The 27,857-nt window shown below is 47.0% G+C and overlaps 1 protein-coding gene and 1 long non-coding RNA gene across 2 annotated transcripts; both read right to left on the minus strand.

Annotated features, from left to right (window-relative positions):
- Window positions 1-3,540: 3,540 nt before the first annotated feature.
- On the minus strand, window positions 3,541-5,455 carry Ascl2 (achaete-scute family bHLH transcription factor 2). The gene is made up of 2 exons (XM_006977352.4): window positions 4,605-5,455; window positions 3,541-4,044 (listed from the first exon to the last, which is right to left on the minus strand). Exon 1 carries the CDS (start codon window positions 5,202-5,204, stop codon window positions 4,623-4,625), a length of 582 nt encoding a protein of 193 aa, XP_006977414.2. The 5' UTR covers window positions 5,205-5,455; the 3' UTR covers window positions 3,541-4,044; window positions 4,605-4,622.
- Window positions 5,456-5,590: 135 nt separating this feature from the next.
- On the minus strand, window positions 5,591-27,857 carry LOC143269644 (uncharacterized). Its single transcript, XR_013046225.1, has 3 exons — window positions 27,543-27,857; window positions 26,894-27,461; window positions 5,591-8,876 (listed from the first exon to the last, which is right to left on the minus strand). It is a non-coding gene; the product is annotated as an uncharacterized LOC143269644 (long non-coding RNA).

Consider the following 27,857-nt stretch of genomic DNA (forward strand, 5'->3'; position numbering starts at 1 on the left):
TAGATGATTCTGAGAAAGCGAGGGAGCCAGACACAACCCCAGACCTCTGCTGCAGCCTGGGGCCCAGTGCACATCCCCTAGACACTACTATACAAGGGACACATTGGCTGTCTGGAAGAGGGCATCCACCAGAGACTGGGCTCCTAGATGGGTTGTCTGTGCTGCACGTGGCACACGTAACACAGAGGGTGGTGCCAGTGAAGATTCCCCGGACGTGTGGCTGGAGACCTGAATTCAGAGGATATTCAACCCGGGCAACTTCCCTGACCCATTTTGGGGTCCGTGTGTGTCAGTGACTACACCCTGCCACACACACAATGTGGAGTGAAACACTTGGGAGAAAGTGATTCTTGAGTCAGAGTCCATAGGACACTGGTGCCCCCTGGGGGGGTCTTAGTGATCAAGAGACAAGAACATTTATTGATCACAAGCAAAAGAGGGTTCCCAAAGCTCCCTGAATCCCAGGTCATTGGATTGCCCTCCACCTCCTCACTCACTCCTGCCAGGGTGAGCATGACCCTGAGCCTGACTCTGTGGATGGTAACCATTCTGAGGCACCTACTCCACCTTGTCCCAGGGTTGAGAGCACCGAGAGGCTATCCCTGCCCCCACTCCCCAAACTGATCCAGATCTCCTTCTGCCTGGAATGGGCGTCTCTCCTTGCAGCAGAGCTCTGCGGCTCCCCACCCCCACTCCAGCAGAGCCTAGGGCAAGCCAGGGGCCCTGTCCAGGAGAGACTCTGCTGTAGACAAAATTCTAAACAGTCTTAGTAAATAAGAAATACAGAGCCAAATACAGGGGAATAGCCGAGGAGATCAGAGAATTGGTGAAGAGCTCTTGTGTGGGAAACTATGGTTTGGTGGTAAGGTAAAGGGGAGTCAGTGGCTCTTTGCTAATTCTCTGATCTCTTCAGCTATTACTCCTGTATTTGGCTCTGTGTTTCTTATTTGCTAAGACTGTTGAGAATTTCGTCTACACTCTGCCTAAGCTTGTTCATCCAGAATACCAAATGTTGGGGGTGCCTTCCCCAGGCCAGCTGTGGGGCCACCACTCCTGACTATTCAGGGAAGGATGGAAGCCCAGGGTCAGAATGCCATTTACCTTCCATGATCAAGTTCTGTGGCTTCGGAGGCACTTAATCAGTGGGGATTGGTGTTCCGTAATTGACAGCTCAAGGGACTTTCTGACCAGAGGAGCAGCAGCTCAGGTGACTCACCTGTTGTCTGGCTGCTTGTAAATAGCACTTCTACACTCCACAGTGGCCCTGTCGGGATAAGTTTGGATAATGAATTATACGGTGCCACACCTCATGTCTTGAGGCAGGATAGTGCACTGCCAAAGAGCTCCACTCTTGTCCCTCAGGCTACCATCTGCAAGCAACACAGGGTGAGGGATTCCAAACATGATACCTGGGACAGATTGCTTCCAAGAGGCTTAAGAGATCTATCTATCCAGCAAGTTTGGTGTATGGACATGGGATGGACCCTGGTTCTACAGATCAGAGAGAGAATGGTGTCACTGGCTGGCAAGGTGCACTTACATCACTGTGGGTGATAAAAGGCGCTGGGGTTTCCTTAGGCATGGAAATCGTACAATCTGGAGGTGCTTCAAAAGTGCGTGGAGGCAGGAAGCAGGGTGGGGCAGCAGTAGCCTCTTTAAGCCACAACCTGGCTGTGGGCTTAAGCAAAACTTTCACCTGGCTGCCCATGATCTGGTCCATGCCTCTTGCCAATAGGCTTGTCTCCAGGAGAAGGCAAGTTCCCTGAGGTTGGAGTTTCTATCTGGCACACCAAATACACTCTCAGTTCAGGAAGCAGAAAAGTTCCTTGGCGCCTGTGTTGTGTATGAGACTTCATGCACGAAGGTCCGAGGACAGCATCAGGTGTTGGTCTTCACCTTCCACCTTGACACAGGGGCTCCTGCTTTTCTGCTGTGTGCGCCAGCCTGGCTGGCCTGTGCACGTCCAGAGATTGCCCTGCCTCTACCTCCCATCTTCCCACAGAAGCACTGGAATTACAGATGTGCTGGAAGTCCGGCTTCCGAGGATCTATCCCCAGGTTCTCATTCTTGCACAGCAAACGCTTTCACCCACTGAGCCATCTGCCTCCTCCGCCCCCACCCCCACCCCTCTGAGCTCAGACTGGCCTGAAACTCACATCAACCCTCCTGTCTCAGCCTCCTACGTGTCCAGACTACACGTGTGAGCCAATAAAGTTGCTTAATGAAGACTTCGGATATCCCATAATACAACAGGTGCACATCATTGACATCACTGAGGATTTTTTTTTTTTACATAAGGAGGCTCACGCTTCCAGCAAACTTCCGCCCCCTTCCCACAAACCACTTGGAGATACCGGAAGGAAACCATGAGACAGTTCAGGTCCCCTGGCTCAGTGAAGACACTGGCTGGCTATGGGCTCCTGGGAAAAGGGTGGCTTTCCCTCAGTGGCCATATGTTCTATGCTGTCCTCCAAGACAGGTCCACTCAGTCCTACAGCCCCAAGCCGGAGCTGGACTGACCCCAGCTGAGCCTGATCCTAATCAGAGCAGCTGAAAAACTTTGACCCAAGTTAGATTCAACTTTGGCCCTGGCTTTCGGGTTCTGGGTCCTGTGGGGAAAGAAGGGACCCTGCCATCATACTGACACAGATGACCTTGTATACAGCCTTCTGTACAGCTACCAAGGGTACATGGAAGACATCTGCTCCATGGCACAGCCCTTCCCGCTTCCCACAGCTCCAACGGTTGTGCTCCAGCCACTCCCTCCTGAAGAAAGGGATGCTTGAAGCACCCTAAAACCACCTGGGATCCCCTCAGCCCCTCCCAAACCCCTGCAATAAAAGGGAGCTTTGGACACACGGAGACTTCAAAGCTTCAGAGGTTCAGGGTCAAAGGTGGAGCTGGGTAATATCTTAGCAATCACAGCCTGCTTCCCTGGGCTAGGGAACGTGGGTGGGGAGTCCTTGGGAAGCTTCCAGGTCTTCCTCGCTCACTACAGAATCTTGCAATTGCAATAGAGAGCTATCTGCAGAGCCTAACTATGGCCACTAGCCCTAGCAGCCAGCACAGGAGCCTAGCACATGCTGGCTGCAAGCTCATGGACTGGTTTTCCAACCCCTCCCTAAAACCTGGAAGGTAGGTTTAGACTCAGTACCATTTGCAAAGTAGGCAATTTGCCAAAGGTTGCCAGCTGGTAAGGAAGAGAGAGCCTAGGCCTAGAGATGCCCACAGTTCAGAGATGAGAAGTCAATGGTTCACACACCTCAATCTACTTTCAGCCTAGCACCCTGCACTTGCCCCTCTCACACAGACCCCTCCTGGGGCGAGCAGCCCTGCAGGGCAGACACTGGCTCACAGACCCCTGCATGAAAGCCCTTGTCCTCCAAGGTGTCTGAACTGCTTTGCCATCTGTGGGGAGATAGCTAGAGTGGGCACTCACACCTCTGCACCAGCCCATGCAATGTGGGGCACGAGAGAAGTCTCAGCCACTACTATCCACCCAGGCCTAGCCCTCACCTAGAAAACAGGGATGAGACGGTATGAACACCAACGAAAAACAACTTTTATAGAATAGTACACTTTACAACAGCAGGTTTCCCACACTGGCCAAACATCAGCGCCAGGCTGGGCTTCAGAAGAGGAAAAGTGCAGCCAGGCATCTTGCCCTCAGGGCCTGGCTGGTCCAAACTTTGGCCAGGTTGGAAAGTTCTAGACAGCGGGGGTGAGGGGCAGAGACAATCTTTATTGTGCTCCAAGCCTAAGGATCCTTTGTACAAAAATAAGTCTTCATATTTTCAGTAAGAGTCCCTCCAGCAGTTCAGGTTAATTCGTAAAAAATAGATTGTCATTGTAAAATCCTTTCTCCTGAGAAATCTCCAAGTCCTTGAGCCACACAGACTGGGAGATGGAAGGTCCATTTCGCGGGGTGGAGGCCCAGGTGAGGTCAGCACTTGGTTTTTGGTCAAGTTGCACTAGAAAGCATCGGTCCAGGCTCCATGGGCAAGAAGCGCGGGTCTGTCCACCAGGAGACAATCAGGGATGCGGCTGTGAAAAGGACAGAACGCGTTAATGTGTGCGGACACCGCCCCACCTCCCAAGGCGCAGCAGGCAGTTTCAGTTTGCTTGGTTAGTTTTGGAGTCTCAGTTCGTGGGTGCCTCGATCCGCTCGGAGGCGCCTACGGGGGCGGGGCGCACGCTCAGAGTCGGCCCGCGGTGACTCAGGGGCCCGCTCCCGCCGACTCATTCGGCACCCCGGCCCAGGACGCGATTTGCAATGCAAACTCACCCCGCCTCCAGCACTAGACTCGGCCGGGCTCCGCCAGCACTGGGACTTCGCCGGCCCGGCCCAGAGGCCGCTCCCCTCCTCTAGCCTCCCCCTCCCCCACCCTCAGCAGAGCCCAGGGAGGAAGTTTTGCAATCCCGGACAAACAAACGCTGGTCTTGCTCAGGCTTGAAAAAGGTTGAGGAAAAATGAAGCGTGCGCGAAATCGAAGTGATCGTCCCGGCCGAGCCCTGGCTGCAATGGGTCCCCGTGGCGCGAAGCGCCAGGCCCGCCCACCACGTGTCTCCCTTACTGCCTCTCTTCCCGACGCCCTGGAATTTACCTTAGAGGGGTTGGGTACTCAGTAGCCCCCTAACCAGCTGGAAAAGTCAAGTAGCTCGCGCTCCATGGGGCTCAGCTCTCCCTCGCAGCCGCTGTCCTCCGATGAGTAGGCGGAGCGCGGGGAGCCAGGCTCCGAGCTGCCCCCGCGGTCCGGGGATGAAGAGGCGCAGGACAGCGACGCACTGGTGGGGGAGGTAGCGGGAGGCGCGCGGGCAGCCAAGGGCCGAGTGGCCGGTGTTAGCAGCCCCCCGGCAAGCGCGGCGCGTACCGCGTCGTGCTCCGCAAGCAGCCGCTGCAGTGCACGAATATATTCTACCGCGGAGCGCAGCGTCTCCACCTTACTCAGCTTCTTGCTGGCGCCGCCGTGCGGCACATGCTGCCGCAGCGCCTGGAAGCCCAAGTTTACCAGCTTCACTCGGTTGCGTTCGCGCTCGTTGCGGCGTGCCACGGCCGCCGAGCCGCCCCCGGCTTCAGTTGCTCCAGATCGCCGGCGGCGGCTGCAGCGCAGCAGTTCCGGGGATGCGGGTCTCCGCCGAGTAGCGCAGGTTCCAGCGACTCCAGACGAGGCGGGCATGAGTCGGGGCAGCGCGCCGCCGTCCATCAAGCTCGCATCCAGCCCTCGGGCGCCTGCTATGAGTTTCTGGGTGCTACAGGAAAAGTGCCCGCGAGGAACCAGGTGCGGTGGGAAGCGAATGCTCTCACCTCCACCGGTCTCAGGCAGGGCACTGCTGCAGGATTTCCTGGGGCACCGGTCGTTGACTTTCTGGAGCCCTAGGACCCCGTGTTGTACAAGGGCTGAGAGTAGGGAAGCGTGGTGCGCTCGTGTCCCGCGCGTGCGGTCAGACCTCCCCTGGTCTCCCTGTGCGCGGCTCAGGCGGCTCCTTTTAAAATGTATAGATAACCCTCCTCCGCCTGCCGCCGCCTCCTTTCTCACGCCCTCCTTCCTTCGCCTCGCCCTCCCGCCACGCTTCACCCTCCCCCCTGGCGTACACATTCTGCAAAGCTGACATCGCGAGCCCCCACCCCCACCCCTCCGGGGTGCAGATACAGGCTACTGCGCCCCCATGCTCCGCGCAGGTGCTTAGTGAGTCCTCGACAAGTCCTAGAATACAGATCCCGAACTGTGCTCCTTAAGTCTCACAACCCCAGGGGCTGTCAAAGGGTCTGAGTGTAATTTACAGGCATCCATATCCACCCTGGTGCTCAGCACTCAAGCCCCAATGACTACCAGGTCTCTGCACACCTAGAACGCGTGGCCGGGTAAGGAACCCGACCAAGCTTTGCAGTGGCCAAGAAGTAGATGAGCGCGACAACCACCCTCCAAACCCCGCGCGCGCACACCCCCAGGGCACACACGCCACGAACCCGCTCCCACGTCCCTCCCCCTGGCGGAGGAGGCGGGAGCCGGAGTCTCGGCCAATCTGGGATCGTCCGTTTGGCCAATGACAGCTGGCGCGGTCCTATGCTGGGCCAGGAGGAAGCGTACGCCTGGCGCGTGGCTCCAGAGATGGGGAGTGTCTCAAACAAAGGCACCACGCCCACTCCGCCCCACCCTGCTCCTCCTCCCGGACCCCAGTGTCCACGAACTGCAGGTGCACACCTGTCCCCCTTTGAGTGTGAGGAGGGCTTGAGGAATGGCTCAGACTTGTCTTGGGAAATCTTATGTTCCCCAGACACCTTGTTCCCATTCCGTCCCTCATGCACACTCCATGCCTTTGTAGTTTCAAGGAGCCTCAGGACCCGGTGCCCTGACCTGAGGAGATACAATCAAGCCAACTCGGACCCCTCCTTTCTCAAGCTCACTCTCATCTGCATCTTACAGCCAGCTCTCCAAGTCTGGGTCTCTGTTCCTGATGTCCCTCCTTAATCTAGCCAGATTAGTTCTCGTTCAGTTCCTAGGCTTTTTGCTCAACGATACTTCTCAGGATTCCAGCGGGCCTGTCAGTCCCATCCTTCCCCTGAGGCCGGTGGAGGGAGAGTCGAAGGGGCAGGGAAATGCACTGATCTTGGAAAAGTCTCAGTCCTACCCCACTGTCCCGGAACTGTGTGCCCTCGGGGTCATAGCAAGTCCAGCATTCCCAAAAAGGACTAGGTGCTCCTGAGCCAAGACCTATAGTGTTGAAGTAGTCTATCAGGCGGGTCTGGATGCCTGGAGTTACTTTCTGTGTATATATATATGATTGAGGGAGGTCTGCGGGACTCAGGGCCTCTCTCTGCTTCCACACTGCCAGGGAGCCTTTACCACCAGGATCCGTTAGGGCTCTATCTTCCTAAACTAGCCTTTTGCCCTTCATGCTGTGTGGGGGAAGTGAGCTGTGAGTCGCGGCTGCCTGGTTGCCTGCTCAGCGCACCTGAATGAGGCAAGTCACTTCTCCAGAGCAATCCAAGTAGAAGCAGACACTGGTCTGGGGAGAGTGTTCAGTGGGTAAAGTGCTTGCTAAGCAAGTGTGAGGATCTCAGTTCAAGTCCTCAGAACCCATATAAAGCCAAGATGTGAAGCAGAGAACAAGAGAATCCCTGTGAATTCCCAGGCCAACCAGCTCCATGAATGCAAAAATGAACAAGACTCCATATCTCAAATGGGCTGGAATGGGAGGCCGAACACCTGAGATATCCTCCAAACCCCATATACATTGTTGTGTGCACCATCACACACAAAAGTATGCACACATATACAAAATAAATGGAAGCAGATTGTATCCTGACTCCTTGACAAACCTTAATCTGCACTCTCCCTGTTCAGAGGCCACTGCTGTCCTACCTGCCTCCCTGCCTTTCCCTGAGTTTTTGTTTTGTTTTGTTTACTTTTCCTTAATTTTGGGAGGGAGGGGGGATAGGGCCTCCTGTAGCCTAGGGTAGCCCCAAGTTCACTATGTAGCTAAGGATGATCTTGCACTTCCGGAACTTCTTGTCCTTTTTCTTTTATCTCCAGAGTGCTGGGTTTACAGGCATGCACCACCACACCCATTGTGTGTGATGCCGGGATTGAACCCAAGGCTCTCCATACATGGTATCTGCTAGACAATCTAGTCACTGAGCCACATCCTCAGACCCCTTCCTTGGTCTAAAAAAACTTTTTATTTATTTATTTATTTATTTATTTATTTATTTATTTATTTATTTATTTATTATTGTATGCATATGAGTGTTTGCCTGCATGTGTGTCTGTTCAACATGTACATGCCTAGTGCCCACAGAGGTCAGAAGAAAGTGTCAGATCTCCTGGAACTGTAATTACAGATGGTTGTGAGTCACCATGTGGGTGCTGGGAATCTGACCCAGGTGCCCTTACCACTGAGACATTTCTTCTCTCCCCTCCTCCCTGATTCCCTCTTGGCAAGCTCAAAATGACAAGAGATGTTCTTCACTCTACACATCAAGTGAAGGCTGCAGAGCCAGGGCGGGGACAGTCCCAGGGCCCTGCCCTGGTGGTGAAGCTCTCCATACAGGTCATTGTTCTTGAGACTCTGTGGGACTGTAGCCATCGCTCTGCTGATATGTTCAAGCGTTGTTCATCTTGGGACTGTGGAGGGCAGCAACTGGTCCTAGTCATCTTACCTGGCCTTCAACTATATTTTTTTTAATTAAAATTTAATTTTTTTGAGAATTTCATGCATGAGAGCTGTATTTACATCAATTCCACCCCTTCCTCTTCCCACTCCAACTCCTCCCTTGTCCGACTCACTCCCTCTCAAACCCATGGCCTCTCCTTTAACTATTATTTTAATACACACACACACACACACACACACACACACACACACACACACACACACTACTGAATCCATAGTGTTGTCCATACATGTTTACGACTGGCCGCTTGGAATCAATACCCTACCAGGGAGCTCACCCCTGGAGAAAATGGATTCTTCCACCTTCAGAGCCTTAATTGATTGTTGTTCTTCAGCTAGGGGTGGAGCCTTGTGGAAGTTCCCCCATTCACATTAGCATTTGTCCACTGGTGATGTCATTTTTCAGATCTTGTATAGTCAGCCATATGGTTGAGATTTCCTGGGTATAGCTTTTTGGTCATATATAGAAGATATAATCTAGAAGCAGACTTCCTGATCCTCTGACCCTTATAATCTTTCTGCCCCTTCTTTCTCCATGTTTCCTGCGTCTTTAGTGTAAGGATTGCCTTATAAATGTGTCAGCTGGGGTAGGCAATCCACAGTCAGTTGTTCTCTGCATTTTGAACATTTGTGGATTTCTGTAATGGTCTCCATCTGCTGTAAAAAGAAGCTTCTTTGATGAGGACTAAGCTACATTTAACCTGTGGATACAAGGACAAATATTTAGAATGCAGTTAGAGAGTATACTGGTTTAAGAAAGTGGCTGTGGTAGGCTCTCTTCTAGCATCCATGACTTCTCCAGCCACAGGTAGTTGGCTAGGTTTATAGGACCAGGTATGAATTCCCTCCTGTTGATCAAGCTGCAGATCCAATTCGGCAGTTGTTGGTTACTACCAAGATGTGACACTATTGCACCTCTGAGGATATCTTTCTGGACTTTTGTTGTTGTTCATAGGCTTTGTAGTTTCTCCATCTAGCTTGCTGTCCACAGCTGGTTTCTGGCTCTCAGGAGCAGAGCTTGCAAGACGCCTTAAGAATCAGGACTCCTAGGAGTGAACCTCTGTTGAGACTCACAGTCCTTTCAGAGGTCCCACCATGTTTCCTTCCTCCCAGGCTGGCATCTACCCTACTTTGTAACAAGTCTTTCTCTGTCCCGCCAGCCAGCTCCCAAATAATGACACGGAGACTACTTATTAATTATGAAAGCTCGGCCTTAGCTTAGGCTTGCTCTCAACTAGCTCTTATAACTTAACCCATTGCTATTAATCTCCATTCTACCACATGTTTTGTTTTGTTTTAACCTCTTCTCCATTTCTGTATGTCTGACTTATTCCTCATCTTCTGGCATCTCTCTCATGCTTAGATTCATCTCCTACTTCCCCTCTCTCTCTGCCTGGAAGAAGTTCCCACGTATACCCCCTGCCTAGCTACTAGCTATTCTTTTTTTTTTTTTTTAGCTCTTTAAACCAATCACAGCAATATATCTTCACACAGTGTACAAAAAATATCCCACAATATTTCTCCCTTTTTTGTCTAAATAAAAAGGAAAGGTTTTTAACTCTAACATAGTAAAACTTTATACAAAGAACAATTATCAGGTAAGAATTACATTTACAATGTCCAGTTTATCTATATTTGACAAATTCAGAGAAAATATTCCATCATCTATCCTATCTTGGTGAGTCAAAAGTTTTGTACCTAATTTACTTTCTATACTAACTTGTATTACCAACCTACAACTATCTTTTTAGACCTCAAAATATTTTCTTAGATAAACAACTTAAGCTTTTATGTCTTTCAACCTTATATACTTTATATGTCTTTTGTGAGTTTCTTTTCTGAATTTGGTAACAAGGAAAACTGTAACTATAACTATTTAGTCTTTAACTCCACTGAAGACCTGAGAAGGATATAATATTACCTGCATAAACAGAGAGTGTAGAGCAAGCAACTTCCAAAACTAAGAACAACAGAGACATCTAATCACCCCAAGCTTCCTCTGCTATGCTGGAGGATCCATCTTCGGCCTAGGCCTAGAGTATCTGACAGACTTTTCTGTGAAGCAGGAATTTGAAGGACTGTCCTATCTTGTCTTGGCAAAGTTCAGCAATTGCCTTCTTTTGTGTCCCGCTTGTCTAAACTGGACAGCATTCTGTTAGCAGCCAAGGCAAGGGCAGTTTCTTTGCCCAGTGGCTAACTTTGCCACAAATGAAAGCAAACTCCATATGGAGTTTTTTCAATGTTCTTCATCCTCTTTTGAAGTAAACTGGTGCTGCCAGGAGCAAATGTGTCTCACTGTCATGAAAAGCCTTATGTTATTAAAACATTTTAAACGCCATATTCTGTAGGTCTTTGAAGTATTTGAAGACCATCTATTTAAAATATATCTCTGACCTTAAAAACATATCTAACATGACTGTAAATTTGGTTGTTATAGATGACTAACTACTAACCTGTCTTTCTTTATTATCCTAAATAGCTTCAGGGACTAGAACTTTACATTATATTTTTAAATGAGTTGCATAGATACAAAATCTTAAACAAGAAATAAAAACATATATACAGTATATATAACAAAAATAACCTTAAATTTGTATCAATATATAAAAATCCAAAGCAATGCAAATATTTGAGGCTAGTGGTTGTTCAAAAGTAGACTCAACAATCCACCTTTTTACCCCACCATTTTTATACTATATCTCCCCCTTTTCCCTTTCAGAAAGAGATCCTTGGATTTAATGTTTTTTTGCTCAGCTTTTTCCCTGATCATGACCAACAACAACATGTAACTGATGGGTTTTTTTTAGCGGCACTCTTACCCCCAAGGAAAAGTCATGAAACATGACAGAATCCACTAACAAGAGTTTTATCAAGACAAAGAAAAAGGGATAAATGTGATCAAGCCTGTGGGAGGACACATGCAAGAAAAAGAGCCGGGAACATGGGGCCCGTCTTATAAAGGCCAGAACGCACCTGTACACACAGGCCCATGTGGCTATTCCACGCATGCGCATAGATCACGTGGTCACATCGTGTCATTACGTGACCATATAGCCATGGGACATGGGTCACAAGGGACGTATGACCCGGAAATGACTAGGCGGAGATGACTAAATGTCCCGCCGGGCATGCATGGGGGGTGGTTGGAATTCCTATCAGTAACCAGTCTCCCTAAACAATGATAAAAATCCATAATCAATTGAATGACCAAAAGTCACCCACCCCACCTCTTGGGATTGTGGGCATCATGTTGTCTAGACTGCTTCCTGTTGTCTGGGAGTGACAGCATCTTTGGGGGATCCTGAGAAAATTGGAATAAAGGTCAAGTCCTGAGAGAATTAGCAGTACTTTTTTAAAAACATAGTCTCTGTGTGATGGAAAAGTGTAGAGCTTATCTGAAGTTTTAGCTGGAGTAGTATGTGAGGCTTGACCACTTCAGCTCATAGCTTTGAAGTTGTTCTGGATGCAAAATGTTGAGGAAACTGCAACAGAAGCATTCTGAGAGGCTGTGCTACTTTATTGGTATCTGATCATTTTTTTCTAAAAACACATAAACTTTTAAAGGTAGCATACACACACACACACACACACACACACACACACACATCTGCATTAACACAAGTATCAAATGTGTAGTGTGCACAAGTCAGTTAAAGATGATGTTTTGTTTTATGTGTGAGCAGGTAAAAGGCGTCTGTTTTTGTAAGTCTGTTTGGACTGTATAACCAAACCTCTATCCATGCCATATGAAAGGATGGCATGTAATAACAAGTCATGAGGACTCTGTATCCAATAAGATTTATCATGTCTCATCCAATCTTAGAGCTGTTCCTACGTAGAGGGATCAGCATACACGTCACCTGTCTTGTAGTCTTTCCGAAGTCTTCCTCCCTCATGTCTGTAACCAAGATCCTCAGGAAGTCTCCCCTGGTCAAATCTGATCTCTACTAACTTTGGAGGAATCCATAGTTTTTCTTTTCCTTTGGGGGCAGGGGGGAAGGCATAGCTTCTCCCCCAATGCAACATATTTTCCAACTTCCATCCTGAAGCCCATCTCTAAAGTATACAGGCTGGTTTAATTCAGCATTCCCTTCCACAATCCAATGTCTCTCAGCAGCTGCCGTTCCCTCATCAGCACTCAAGAAATTCAAAGTCAACAAAGCACCATACTGGATCCAGACACCCTGTGTATTTCCTATCCTTATGTGCCCCCCTTTTTTGTATTGCTTTACTCTTTCTTTAAAGACGTGACTTTATTATTTTTAAACTATTTTTTTCTATGACTGACTACACCCATTTTCTCTTCTTTCTTTAGCATCTGAGTACATTTTTAAATATACTGTACCTTTTTAAAGGTTTTCTTTGAACCTGGCTTTACTAAGTAAGCACTTGCAGTGTTCTCAGACCATGTGAGACAAATCCTAAACTGTCTTGTCTGCTGTCACGTGGCTCAGCTTAGCACATGTTGCTGGCACATGGCACTGGTGGCTGGCTCCAGCCCGCAGGCAGTGGCCAGTAGCCATTCCTCTGTACACTGAGCACTGGCCCTGCCCGAGAGACTATAGGACTATGAAGCCACATCCAGGTCCTTGTCCAGAACTTTTCTTAGCTCCTCAGGCCTGTTTGGATATTCAAGCCTCCTCATTGGACATATGTAGATGAATTTTTCTTTGGGCTGCCAGCTCCCAAATAATGACACAGAGACTTAATTATGAAAGCTTGGCCTTAGCTTAGGTTTGTTCTCAACTAGCTCTTATAACTTAACCCATTTCTATTCATCTATGTTTACCATGTGGCTTTTTTTCTGTACTGCTACTCCATTTCTGTATGCCTGACTTGTTCTGTATCTCCTGGTATCTCTCTCACACCTAGATTCATTTCCTGCTTCTTCTCTTTCTGCCTAGAAGACCCGCCCATACCCTCTTCCTGGCTATTGGCTGTTTAGCTCCTTATTAAACCAATCACAACAATACATCTTCATACAGTATACAAATATCCCACAAGACTCCTATCAAGCCAGTGTCTCATCCCACCTAGCACCTTTCTGACCTCTGCCACCCCATCCTCATCCTGGCCCTCTCACTTTCTGCAAGCTCACCCTATCTTCCTCAGCTTCAAGGTGACATTTCACTAGGGATTGGTATCTTCCTAGGTTCCCCCTTCATTTCTTAACCTCATTTACCCACACCCTCTGACCTCTGACTTCTGCCAGCCTTCAACACAGGGCAGTTCTGTTGTTCTGCAAGCAATTCTCTCCTGGACATGTAGGTCTCATGTGTCTCTCTTGTAGGACCCTGGTTCTATCCTCATCCATGTAGTCTCCATGTTGGATGTTTTGAAACAGCCAAATGTCCAACAGACAAATGGATGGAAAAAGCATGAGCTGACCCCAAAGGGACTATCACTCAGCCAAGAGAAAAGCTGCAACACTGGTGGGCACCATGGTGTTGGTAGAGATGAGTGAGTGAAAGAGGGCAAAATCAAATGCCACATATTATATGACTTCGTTTACAAGAAATGTCCAGAATAGGACAATCCCCAGAAACAGACACAGACACAGGGACAAGAATGAGGGGGAGGTGGAGACTATGGGGTATGGATTTCCTTTTAATCACAATATTCTATGGAGTAGGGAAATGGCTCAGCACATAAAGTGCTTGCCATGCAAGCCCAGAGGCCTGAATTTGAGTTCCCAGAAGCCATGCAAAGCCTGTCATTCCTGTCATCACAGTCTTGCTGTGATGAGCTGGGCGATGGAAAGGAGAGTCACTGGAAACTCAAGGCCAGCTGGCTGAGAACAGACACTTGTGAACAGCGAAGAAACCTTGTCCAGAAAGGCGGAACTTGAGGACTGACCCTCGCGGGAATCTGATCCCCACACATGCTATGGCACACACGTGCATACAGGCTGACTCTGCTGAAGCTTACATGCTGTGAATGAATGGTTCAATGAAGTGTGTGGAGTGTGACTGTGCTCAGAAGACAGCTGGAAGACTTTGATATGGCATGTGCCCCGCCTCTCCTCTGTGCCTCGCCTTTGCAGTGGTCTTCTATTGCTGGCTTGTGTGACTTCTCGTGAGTCTCCATCCTTGAGCTCTCAGGTAGGGGCAGAACAGCTTTGTCGGAGAACCTGATAGCAAATCTATCTTGCTTTGCAGGCTACATAGTCAGTGTCACATGCCCTGAATTGCTAGTGAACAAATGCTACCACAGACATAAACAACAAAAACAAACAAACAAACAAAAAACAAGAGTGAATGTTTCCCAGCAAAAGGACAGCCAGTGCATCTGGAACTTCAGGTCCTGTTTATGTATTACAAAAAGTTATTTTGGTTTTGGTGTGTGTGTGTGCGTGTGTGTGTGTGTGTGTGTGTGTGTGTGTGTGTGTGTGTGTACACATTTATGTGGGTATGGGTGTACATGTGTGTGGGATACATGAGCACTATGTGACAAGAACACATGGCAGCCAGAGGACAACCTCAGGTGTTGTGGCATCTATTTTTTTTTTTTTTTGAGACAGGGCCTCTCACTGGCTTTTATCAGGTGGCTGACTGGTCAGCAAGTCCCAGGGATCCTCTTGTCTCTGCCTCCCCTAGAATTGCAAGCAGTTAGCAAGCCTAGCTTTCTTTCTTTCTTTTTCTTTTTTTTTTTTTTTAATGTAGATTCTGAAGTTCAAACTCAGGTCCTCACATCCAGCAAGGTTAAATCTCAGGTAGCCTAAATATTGACCTTTTAAACCACATAAATATTTTTTTAATTTTAAAAATCCAGTATTTATCTTATTTTATGGTATGGGTGTTTTGTCTTCATGTATACATATATGCACCTTATTAGTGCAGTACCTACAGAGGCAAGGACAGGGCCTCAGAATTTCTGGAACTGGAGTGGTTGTGAATTTCTATATAGATGCTGGGGACTGAACCTAGGTCCTCTGCAAGGGCAACAAGTGTTCCTAACCACTGAGCCATCTCTCCCACCCCTCTAGCTTTGGGACAGTACTACAGCAGGTAAAGGTCCTAATGCAAGCCACAATTTCTGTCCATGTGACATGTGGACTGAGCCTCAGTCCCCCACAGCTTCCCAAACTGAATTCATAGTAGGCTTATCTTATACTTCTTTTCCTTCAGCCCATGTCCCTCCTAAGTCCTCTCCACATAGACGTCTCCATAGCCCTGACAGTTCAGCCACATGGGTGCCGTCCTCTTTCCCCATAGTCATTTATCTGTGACGTGGCATCTTCTCCAGCTGGATTTCCACCTTGCCCTTGGAGGTTGACCTTTGACTACTCTGGTCTCCTGAGTGTGGAGTTCACCTCCCACTGTCTGAGCTCCACCTCCAAGCAGGGACAGCCTGGCCAAACGCAGTCAGATCAGGCCTGGCCCTTGGGATTCAGTCTCAGCTTTCCACATGCTGTATTGAGAGCCATCTGCCTGTATGGTCCCCAGGTCACCCCATTCCAACCCCTTGGGAATGGTACAAACACAGTCATCCCTCAACAACTGTCATTTCTTCATCAATGGGCTCTGTGACACTTAGATAGCAATGGAGCCTACATAGATCATCCACGAGATGGAACAGAAGGGGAAGCTCTCCAAGGCTTTGCTGGTGAGTAAGAAGCAAAGGATCAGCTAGTTCAACACAGACTGCCTACCATTGTGACACCCTGAGACCTCACTGAGGCCTTGGACAGACAGCTTGGTTCTAGGCCATGCCCTGGAAGTGGACAATGCCATTAAGAAGAAGCCACTCCGGGCTGGAGAGATGGCTCAGAGGTTAAGAGCACTGACTGCTCTTCCAGAGGTCCTGAGTTCAATTCCCAGCACCCACATGGTGGCTTACAACCATCTGTAATGAGATCTGGCACCCTCTCCTATATACATAATAAATAAATCTTGAAGAAGAAGAAGAAGAAGAAGAAGAAGAAGAAGAAGAAGAAGAAGAAGAAGAAGAAGAAGAAGAAGAAGAAGAAGAAGAAGAAGAAGAAGCCACTCAGCCTGATGGCAGAGGATAGCTGCCCCCCCTCCCCCGCCGTCAACTCATCAGACATCAAACCATGAGGGAAGCTGCCATATCCACAACAGCAGATATTCTCCAAGGATGTTCCTGTGCACGGCAAGACAACCTGGAAAGGAGGTGTCCCAAGCACGGTGGCAGATGCAATAAAAAGGACAAAAGATCCAGGTGACATGTGGCTCTCTCTAAAGTCAAAGAGTAATCAGGAGGAAGGGCTGGGTAGAGGGCTCAGTCAATCAAGAGTCTGCCATGCAGGCATGATCCCCAAGGCCTCACAGATTCCAGGTGTGGTGGTGTGCTTGTAACCTCAGTGCTGGGGAAGCCGAGACAGGGGGATCCCTGGGGTTTGTTGGCCCTAGGTCCCACAGAGCTCAAGCTCAAAAAACCCCAAGTGCACAGCTCCTGAGAAACAACACCTGAGGTTGAGTTCTGGCCTCTATGCGTGCACACACACACAACACATAACACACAACACACATACATACACACAAACACATACACACATATACATACAAACATGCATACACATATACACACATGTACATGCATATATATACACAAACATACAAACATTCATGCACATACACATAATCACACAAACATACATGTACATATATATATATATAAACAAACATAAACACACACACATACACACACACACACACACACACACACACAAAGAAAAGCCAAGCATGTGTCCACAAGCCTGAATGAAAGTGGTGTGGTGAGAGCAAGGCCTATGAAGCCCTATAGAGATTTGACTTCACCATAAAAGGATTCTTTACAAAACAGGAAAGACAGGATGGAAACAAACAACATGTTTGACTCTAGAACATCAAGAAAGATTTCCAAAAAACAAAAAAGCCTGGATAATTAGTGATCGGGAAAAGTCAGCAAGATAGTGAATCATTCTCAGCACCTGCATGGTAGCTCACAAAGCCGTCTCCTGTCCCATTTGAGTACTGCACTCACATGGTATATATTCAGACACACACTATACAGATCTATCTATCTATATACATATAGGTATATATAGGTAAACAAACACGTGTATAACAAAAGACAGAAGATCACGGCTGGAGAATGGCTCACTACTTAAGAGTACATACTGCTTTTCTAGAGGACCAGGGTTCAGTCCCCAGCACCTACATCGGGTGGCTCACAAACCTGTCCTCCAACTCTAGGGGATCCGACACCCTCTTCTGGCACCCATATGCATGTGCACATACACATGTAGACATGTATAACATAAAATAAATACTTTAAAATTTTAAGTCAAGAGCTGGGTAACAGGAAAGGACCTCCACATAACTCCCAAAGACCAAGACTCAAAACTGAGTCAATGGCCTAAAAACTGTTTTTTTTCCTTGTGTTATTGGTGCTTATCATGTACTTTGATCATCTCACACCTCCATTGCACTCTTTCCACTCCTCATTTCTTCCTCTTCTCAAACAGCTTCCCTTCTGCATTTGTCTTGCTGTTGTTGTTTCTCTGTGTAGCCCTCGCTGTCCTGGAACTTGCTCTGTAGACCAGGCTGGCCTCGAACTCACAGAGATCTGCCTGGCTGGGATTAAAGGTGTGTGCCACCACCTGCCAGCCTGCCATTCTTTTTAAATCTAGATTCCACATATGAGGAAACATGCAGTGTTTGGTGGTCTGAGCCTGGCTTACTTTACTTAGAGCGACGATCCCCATTCCCACCCATTTTCCTGCCAATGACATAATCTCACACTTTTTGGCTGAACCCTCTATTCTGTATATAGACCACCTTTTTTTATCTGTTTATCAGTCATGGGGCATCTAGGCTGATCAATAAGTGCTGTTGTGAACAGTGCAACAATGCACATGGGCTTGTGAGTATCTGTGGTTTGCTAGCTTGGAGTCCTGCCCATAAGCAGCAGGAGTGGCACAGCTGTGTCGGGTTTTGGAGGGAATCACCGTTCTGATTTCCATAGTGGCTGCATTAGTTCACATTCCTACCAGTATTTGTTATTAGAAAAATTGATTTTGTAGGTGTGCATGCATGTTCGTGTGTGTGCGCATGTGTGAAGGGTACACGTGCATGTGTGTGCATGTGTAGGTCAGAGGTTGGGTGTCTTCCTCAATCACTCTCCACTGGATTTTTTTGAGACAGGGATTCTCACTGAGCCTGGAGCTCTGCCAGGCTAGGCTACCCTCCCAGCAAGGCCCAGGGATCCTCCTGGCCCTACCTGCCTGGCACTGGGTTAGTAGCTTTTACACAGATGCTGAGGATTGAACTTTGTCTGGTCCTCATGCTTGAGCTTTACTGACTGAGACAGCCTCACAGACCAAAGGCTGATTGTGAATGAATGAATGAATGAGTGAATGAATGATTTTTTTTTGGAGATGGGATCTTTCTGTGTAGCCCAGGATGGCCTGCAACTGGCTATGTAGACCAAGCTGTTCTCAAACTCACAGAGAGCACCTGCTTCTGCCTTTCAAGTGACAGGATTAAAGGCATATGCCACCACACTTGCCCCAAAAGCGATTTTTAAAAAGTCAATAAAACAAGCTTTAATTTTTTTCTCATAATGGAGATGGAACCAAAGGCCTTTTGGCATGTCAAGCAAGTATTCTGCCTCTAAGCAACACACCTCCAAAACAAACAAGTCTTACCAAGATAAGAAGATACTCTTGTTTTTGTTTTGTTTTTTTTTGCCCTAGGTGTTATGTGTGGACTTCAGGAGTAAGGAACGTTACCCTAAATAAGCATCACTCAAGACCTTCCAAACCCCAAAACATCAAAGTGTAACTCCACACTGCAACTCAGCCATGCCCAGGACAGAGCTGGAAACCAGAAACACAAAAAATACCTGGGGCCAAAAGGACTAAAACTTGGCCTGACAATGACTCAGCATGGGAAGGTACTCACCATGCAAGCCTGATGACCTGAGTACAGTCCCTGGGAGCCATAGTGGAAAGAAGAGTCAGCTCCTGAAAGTTGTCCTCTGACCATCACAGGCATGCTGTGTAATGTATCCAAGTGCACCTGCACACGCTCATGTGCATGCACACCACACACACACACACACACACACACACACACAGGGTGGGGGTGTGGAAATGAGATCAATATTGAAAAGAAGAAGATAGGGGCTACAGGGATAACTTACTGGTTAAGAACATCTACTGCTCTTGCAGAGGACCAGAGGTCAGTTCCCTGCACCCATGTTGAGTAGCTCACAACTTCCTATAACTCCAGCTCCAGGGGGTCCAATGTCCTCTTCTGTCCTCTGTGGGTACCCACATGTACATGTGATACACACACACACACACACACACACACACACACACACACACACACACACACCCTATCTTAAACAAATATTTTTAAGATTTAAGTTGCAATGTCTAGTACCCAACTGTCTTTTCTCATTGCTGTGACTAAAAACCAGGCAAAAGGAACTATGTGGGGGGAACAGACACTTCTTCATCTCCCCAGGAACAGTGTCATAAAACAGGTCACAGGCAAGGTCAGCAAAATATTACTGTGGCTGAGTTTCCTATGCTGAATGTCAAGGAGAAGCACAGGAGGTAGGTAGTTACAAGAGCAGAAGACATGCCCGGAAGTTCTGGAGACAAGAACAACAGCATCTGGGATGGAAAATGCACCAGTGGCACACTGGATGCTGTGGAAGGAAAGGCTTGTGAAGTTGACGGCACAGAAGGGGTCCCATCCGAAGGTCAGCACAGACAGGCAAGGTGAGGAGACGCACACATCTAATACACACAGGAGCTCCTGAATGAGAACGAGAAATGAGACAGAAAAACACCTGGAGAAAAAAATAACTGAAAAATTTCCAAATTTGATAAAAATCATAAGCCTACAGATCCAGAAAGCTCAGCAAAACCTAAGAACAAAGAAAAAACATCACGATCATATTATGTGAAACCAGGAAAGGAAAAAACATTCTTAGTCAGAGGAAAATGATACATATGCATACATGCAGAAAAAATAATTTGTATGCAGAGACACCAAAAGGAGGTGACACAATACTGGTGCATCTGTTCACAGCAGTATTTCTTAAAACAGCCAAGGGGTGGAGGAAACCCACATCCACTATTGGTGGGGGGCATGAATGGATAAGCACAATGTAGTCGGCCATTCTTAAACATGAAGGAGAGGATTGGATAGAGAGATGGCTCAGTAGCTGTGGCTCTTGCAGAAGACAGGCATTAGGTTCACAACTTCCACATGATGGACCCCAGCTCTCTGTTTGTCTGGTTACACGAGATCCGATGACCTCTTCTGGCCTCTGTGTGCAATTCATGGACATGGTGCACAGACGTACATGGAGGCAAAACACCCATATACAAAAAAAGAAATACTCGGCTTTTTCAATGGAGGGGGCAGTGACATGACTCAGTAGGTAAACTGCACCTGCCAGCAAACCTGACGATCTGAATTAGATACCAGGGGCCCACATAGCGGAAGAAGAGAACCAGTTCCTACAAGTTGTCCTTTGACCTCCACATGTGCGTTGTGGCATTCACCCCCCACCCCACCCTACCCCCTGCCAACCAATCAGTCAATACAGTTTTTAAAAATGAAGGAGATCTGGAGATGTGGCTCAGTTTGATAGCATGTTTACCTGTCAAGCACAAAGCCCTGGGTTCAATCCTCAGCACCCCATAACCAGGCATGGTGCTCATGCCATCATCCCAGCACTCAGAAGATGGAGAAGTCCAAGGTCATCCTTGGCTACATAGTGAGTTCAAGGCCAGCCTGGGATATGTTAATCCTTGTTGGAAGGAAGGAAGGGAGGGAGGGAGGGAGGGAGGGAGAGAGGGAGGGAAGAAGGAAGGAAGAAAAGAAGGAAGGAAGGACATTTTAGCCAGATGTGGTGGTGCATACCTGAAACCCAGCACATAGGAGGCCAGGCAAGAGGATCAGAAGTTTGAGACCAGCCTCCTCTACATAGTGAGATAGAAGAAAGAAGAGAAAAGAAAAACGTGGATAATTCACAGGCTTTGAGGACACGATACTAAATGCAATAAACTAGTCACAAAAAGACAGGTGTTGGGGCTGGAGAGATGGCTCAGTGGTTAAGAGTGCTCGTTACTTTTCCAGAGGATCCAAGTTTGGCTCCCAGAACCCTTTAAAATAGCCCATAACTGCCTGCCTAGCTCCATGGGGAACTGGAACTCTCTTTTGGCTTCTGCAGGCACCACCAACACACACACACACACACACACACACACACACACACACACACTTCAAAACAGATGTTTAAAAAGATTTATTTTTATTTTTTCCATAAAATAAACTTTAGAAAATAAAAAGGGAAGGTACTGAATGACTCGGTCTCTATGAGGTTCCTGGAGCCATCACATTCTTGGACACATAAGGTAGGACGATAGGTATCAGATACTTGCCTTATTTCTGTGCCCAAATGTCTGGTAAAAGGCAACTTAAGGAAGGAAGTGTTTACCTGGCTCACAGATCAAGGGCACAGTGCATCAATGGGGAGAAGACGTAGCAAGCAGGAGGCAGGTGGATCTTTGTGAGTTCAAAGCCAGCCTGGTCTACAGAGCTAGTTCCAGGACAGCCAGGACTACACAAAGAAACTGTTTCTACCAAGGGCTTGCAGGTCACATTGCATCTACGTCAGGAAGCAGAAAGATGAATGCTGGTGCTCAGCTCACTTTTCCTTCTTATTCTCGTGGAGCTCCAGACACAGGATGGTATCATCACATTCAGGGTGGACCTTCCTTCATCAGTTAAACATCTCTAGAAAACAACCACACAGACCCACAGACACACAGACAAGTGTCTCCTGGGTGATTCTACACTGTCACATTGATAGGAGTAACCATCACAATAGGTGTGGTGGGGTAGGGGCTGGGAGGAGGATTTGTAGCCCAGGCTTTAATGGAACAAAACTTTGGAAGCTGAAGACACTCTGGAGTTGGATGGTTGTGATAACTGCAGAGCAATGTGGATTTGTTTGTTTGTTTGTTTTTGTTTCTCCTGAACTCTGCACCCTAAAATGGTTAAGGTGATGCTATGGTTTAAATGTGAAATGTAATGAACACTTGATCCCCAAAGAGTGATTTGGGGGGATGCTGTGTACCCTTGGAGAGGTGGAGTCAGTTTAGTGGGCAGAAGTAGGTCACTGGAGGGCAAGCCTTGAGTTGTGGAGCCTAGGTCTGTTCACTTCCTGTCCTGTCTCTGCTTCCTGACTGCCAAGGAGATGTAACCAGCCACCACATACCCTTCCCACTGCCATGCCTTTCCTGGTAATGAATTGTATCCCCTGAACTGTAAGCCCCAAGAAACAATACTCCTTTAAGTTGATTCTATTAGGTATTCTGTCACAGCAAAAAAAGGTAACCAATATGGAATACTGATATCAGGAGTGGGGCTATTTCTGTGATAAACTTGATCATGAACTGTAACAGGAATCTTAAAAGTTCTTATTAATAAAATCAAACCTGAGCCAGGTATTGGGGTGAACTGGAGGATCAGAGAAGCAGAACAAGCCACAGCTACCTCACCTCGCCGGATCCTCAGCTGGTCTTGCTTCCTCAGACTGGAGGCTTCTGAGTCCTCATCCAGAATGGGTCTCAGCTGAATTGCTGCTCAAAAGCCTGTATGCTTAAACAGGCCAAATGCTTCTAGTTTCTGGTCCTCAAACCTTATATATCTTTCTGCCTTCTACTATCACTCCCTGGGATTAAAGGCTCACTTTCTGGGATTAAAGGTGTGTGTCATGCCTGGCCGTTTCCAATGTGGCCTTCAACTCACAGAGATCCAGAGGGATTTCTACCTCTAGAGTGCTAGGATTAAAGGTGTGAGTGCCACCATTTTCTAGCTTTTGTATCTAGTGGTTGTTCTGTCTCTGACCCCAGATAAGTTTATTAGGGTACACAATATTTTGGGGAACACAATACCACCACAATGTACTGCACAGGCCTTTGGGACTGGCTTTGGGAGGAATGGGAATGAGTTTGGAGATTGTGAGCTACCAAAGCCCTAGAATGCTGTAAGAGGAATTTACTGGGCCACTCTAGTGGGAGCCCTGAAGACCTGAATGTTCATAGTAATTGCGACATTGAAGGCTGTGTGCATGTGGTTTCAGAAAACAGGGACTTAGTCAGGAATTGAGCTAACGACCATCTGTGTTAAATTTTGACAAAGGTGTATTTTGTCTGTGTCCTGAATACTTGAGTGTGGGTGAATTAAAAAAGAATAGACTAAGTTGTCTGGCAGTGAAAATTTTAAGATACATAGTGGTTATTGCTTGCTGCACTGACTAAGATTTACAGTGAAAGTATAAAACAGGGCAGAAAGATATGAAAATGTGTAGCTTCCAAGGAAAGGAGTATGGATGAATTTAAGGCTGCAGACGTGGCAGCCATGGACAAAGTAGCACTGATTACTAAAGAAAGAGAAGCCAGTACTCTGCACTTGGACAATAGGAAAGGTATATTGAAGACCAGACCACGCCCATCAATAGCTGCAACTTATAAAATGTAAATTCATTAAAAAGGGAATGCTTGGATAGAAAAGTGGCCATAGTGTTCCCTGTTTGTATTAACTACCTGGGAAGTGTTTCCCCAGGATCATACTGCATTGAGATCATGATGACACACAGAGGTCACAGCAGATGTGGCCCAAAGAATATCAAGCTACATGCAGAAGCAGGCAGTTGTGATCTCATAGTGCTGATTTTGTGGACCTACAAAATGGAAAAATTATGGGGTCATGGAGGTTTGCCCCAAGGTTCAAGGAAGCCTCCAAGTATGTGTGGTAGGGTTGGATTCTATGCAAGGAGGGCCTTAGAGGCCATTATATGAAGCTGTAAAGATAAAGCCTAGATTAAGAGATAACAGAACCCTGGGGCATTTACTAAGGAAAGCTGCAGGTACCAAATGGAGTCAGGCAAAGTGGGAGGAGCTGGAAAAGCAGGGCCATCTGAGGCTTTTGGACCCCAGATGGTCTCATCCTTAGTTCTAGACATGAGGCATGGAACTGCGTGGGTTGGTGTTTTTCACTCTGGGCTTCTGTCTTGCTTTGCTTCAGCCTTTCCTTGTTGTATCCCTATCCATCCCTTTGGAATCCAAATGTTTACTTTGTGCCATTGTGCATTGGAATTATGTGTCAGAAATAGTGATCCTTACTTTATAGTAAGAGCACTCTCATTTTAGAAGAAGAGCGCTGGAGACAGAGTAGTAAAGTCAAGGCAGTTTGTTTTGCAACATTACGAAGTTGGGGGTCAGCCTGGAATGCCAAGCACACTGACTGGGGCAGAGAATAGTCTTTGTAAACCCCAACACATGACCTTTCATCCCTTTTTTGAATGATCAGGAAAGTACAATCTTCTGCATCATCTCAGACTTCTCTTTCCCTCTGACATTTAATTTGTCTTTTACTCAACAAAACACACGCACAGGCTCATCTCTATATTTTACATCATGTTTGTTTGAAGGTTTATCAGATGCATGACCTCGTAATCATGACTGGCTGTCAGTAATCTTCTACTCTAAACCTCTAGTTTTGAGGGCAGAAGTAGCTAGGATAGCAGGCAATAGTAAAAGTCCAGTGTTCTCTGTCCATTTAAAACTGAGCTGTGAGATATTATTTCTAACAGTGTGTAGCTATTTTTTTTTTTAATTTTTTTAAACAGGGCTTCACAGTTAAGAGCTTGCCTTGAGTGTCAGAAGAGATGCTAGACTTTCACCAGTAAAACTGTAGAGACTTAATTCATTTTACATTGTGAGATAGCCATGAATGAGCTTCAGAGGCCAGAGGTGGAATACTACCATTTAAAGGTAACATAGATGGGAACACTTGGTCCCTAGTTGGGGCTACTATTTAGGGGAGTTGTAGAACCTTTGAGATATAGAGACCAGCTAGAGGATATGCGTTTCTGAGGGCAGGTTTTCAGATTTACAACTCGGTCCTTCCTTCTCTCTGCTTGTTGACCATAGAGGAGATGTGACAAGCCCATCACACCCCACCGAGACAGCTGAAAGCTTCCTGCCATTGCTCCTTCCACACCATGACAGAGTACATCCCCTGAACCGCTGGCTAGGAAAACCCTCTATCCTTAAGCTGCTTCCACAGGGTACGTTGTCATGGTAATGAGAAGAACAGCTAATAGAGATAGATGGTAAACTTCAACTTGTGTGCTTTATTTTTAACTAAGTACATGTACACACACACACACACACACACACACACACACACACACACACACACACACAAACACACACTTGTGTGGGCTATGTGCACATGGGTGTAGGTAGCTTTGGAGGCCAGAAGAGGATGTTAGACCCCTTTGGAACTTAAGTTAAAAGTGGTTGTGAGCTACCTAATGTGGGTGATGGGAACCAAAATCAGGTCCTCCACAAGAGGAGTACCTGCTCTTAACTGCTGAGCCATCTCTTCAGTTCTCTCCCTCCCTCCCTCCCTCCCTCCCTCCCTCCCTCCCTCCCTCCCTCCCTCCCTCCCTCCCTCCCTCCCTCTCTCTCTCTCTCTCTCTCTCTCTCTCTCTCTCTCTCTCTCTCTCTCTCTCTCTCTCTCCCTCTCTGCCTTGTGCTTATGTGCAGATGTAACCTCTCAATTACTGCTCCACTGTGATGGCTGCTGCCATGCTCCCTGCCATGATGGTCATAAACTCTAACCCTTAGGAACTGTGAGCCCCCAAATTAAATGCTTTCTTTTGTAAATTGCCCTGGTCACTGTTTTTTCATGGCAATAGAAATGTAACTAAGTCAGAACTTGGTACCAGGGAGTGGCATATTGCTGTGACAGGCCTGAGCACGCTAGAGTTTTTGGGTTTTGTTTTTTGAGAAATGTGGAAGACTTTGGGACTTTGGGCTAGGAAAGTGGTTCAACACTGTAAGCTGAGATTAATGGATCATTCCAGTAGGAGTTTAGAAAACAGTAGTGCTGAGAGCAATGTAGACTATGGAGGACCAGCTTAAGAGGTTTCAGAGGAGAACAATACTAGAAACTGGGCTAAAGACAGTTTTTGTGATATTTTGGAAAAGAATGCACCTGATTTTTGCCCTGGTTCTAAGAATACGCCTAAGGCTAGCTTGAAGAGGGAGCCATATTCCTTGGAACTGTGAGTCTCCATGTGTGTACTGAGAATTGAACCCACTCCTCTGCAAGAGCCGTGAGTGCTCTTAATCACTGAGCCACCCATCAAGCCCCTAGAAACTGCTTTTATCAATGAAAACAAAAGTTATTGGGCTGGGAAGATGGCTCCATAGTAAACACTCTTGGTACACAAGTGTGAGGATGTGAATTTGAATCCCCGAATCCACACAAACCCAGGTGCAGTGGCCTGCATCTGTAATCCCAGTGTTCCTATAGCAAGATGGAGGCAAAGGCAGGGGAATCCCCAGAAGCTTGTGGCCCAGACAGACTGACATCCACAGCAGGGGACAACAAAGACAACAATGAGAACGCGCCTCAAACAAGGTAGGAGGCAAGGATTGGTACCCAGGGCTGACCTCTGACCAACATACGCAGACTATAGCATTGCTGTATCTACACACATACATACATGCCCACACATCATACATACTGTACACACATCATACATACTGTACACACATCATACATACTATGCACACATCTATAAAAATAAAAACCAAGGTTTATGGAATTCGATGCTTAAAGGAAATTTAAAGCAAGTTATCGGCTTCTTCAGCATGCACAAGGCTTACATGGGTCTGCACCAGGTCCCCTGCATATGTATTATGGCGTCCAGTTCAATGTTTTTATGGTATTTCTGCATGTGCAAACAAGAGGGTCTCTGATTCTTGTGCCTTCTCTTGGATTCTTTTCCTTCTGTTGATTTGTCTTGTCCAACTTTGATGTCACAGTTTTTGTTTTATCATTATATTTTATTCTGTTATGAACTGAATAAAAACCTAACCATTGGGGAAAGGTTAACAATTGAACTGTCATCTATACCTGCCGGGGAAAGGAAAATCAGTTTTCTCCAAGGGAGTGACACTGGATGTATGCCAATCACTCCAGGCAGGCCTCATGTTCAGGAATAGTCGACCAACATATAATGGACACCACGGGTAGGGGTGTGTGTGTGTGTGTGTGTGTGTGTGTGTGTGTGTGTGTGTGTGTTTATTTGGTTACAGTTTGGTGGGTTTTGGGGGGTATTTTATTTTGTTTTCTTGATTTTAGTGGGGGCTTGTTGTTGTATTGTGTTTTTGTTTGTTTTTGGGAAAGCACTTAAAGTTGGGTGGGTAGAGAGAGGGAGAAGATCCAGAAGGGCTGGGGGGAAAGGAGAAATACAATCAAAATATATTTCAATTTTAAAATTGTTTTAAATAATTAAAAATATATGTTTCTTACCCTTAAAAAGTCAAAGCACTCAATAATGTGTTAGAACAGAATAAAGATTCCAAGTCAGAGACCGCTGTTTCCTTAAGGAACTTAAAAAGAAAAAAAGGGCAAATTAAATTCAATAATCCAATAGAAGTGGACAGACTAGAGAAATGGGCCATAGAAGAGCCACAAAACACACAGAGAAATGAAAAACCAAACACAGTCTTTGGGAAGAGGGAACCTCAACTAGGAAAATGCTTCCATCAGACTGGCCTGTTGGTAAGTCTGTAGGGCATTTTCCTTCCTTCCTTCCTTCCTTCCTTCCTTCCTTCCTTCCTTCCT

This window comes from Peromyscus maniculatus, chromosome 1 (genome assembly GCF_049852395.1).
Source record: "Peromyscus maniculatus bairdii isolate BWxNUB_F1_BW_parent chromosome 1, HU_Pman_BW_mat_3.1, whole genome shotgun sequence".
NCBI lineage: Eukaryota > Metazoa > Chordata > Mammalia > Rodentia > Cricetidae > Peromyscus > Peromyscus maniculatus.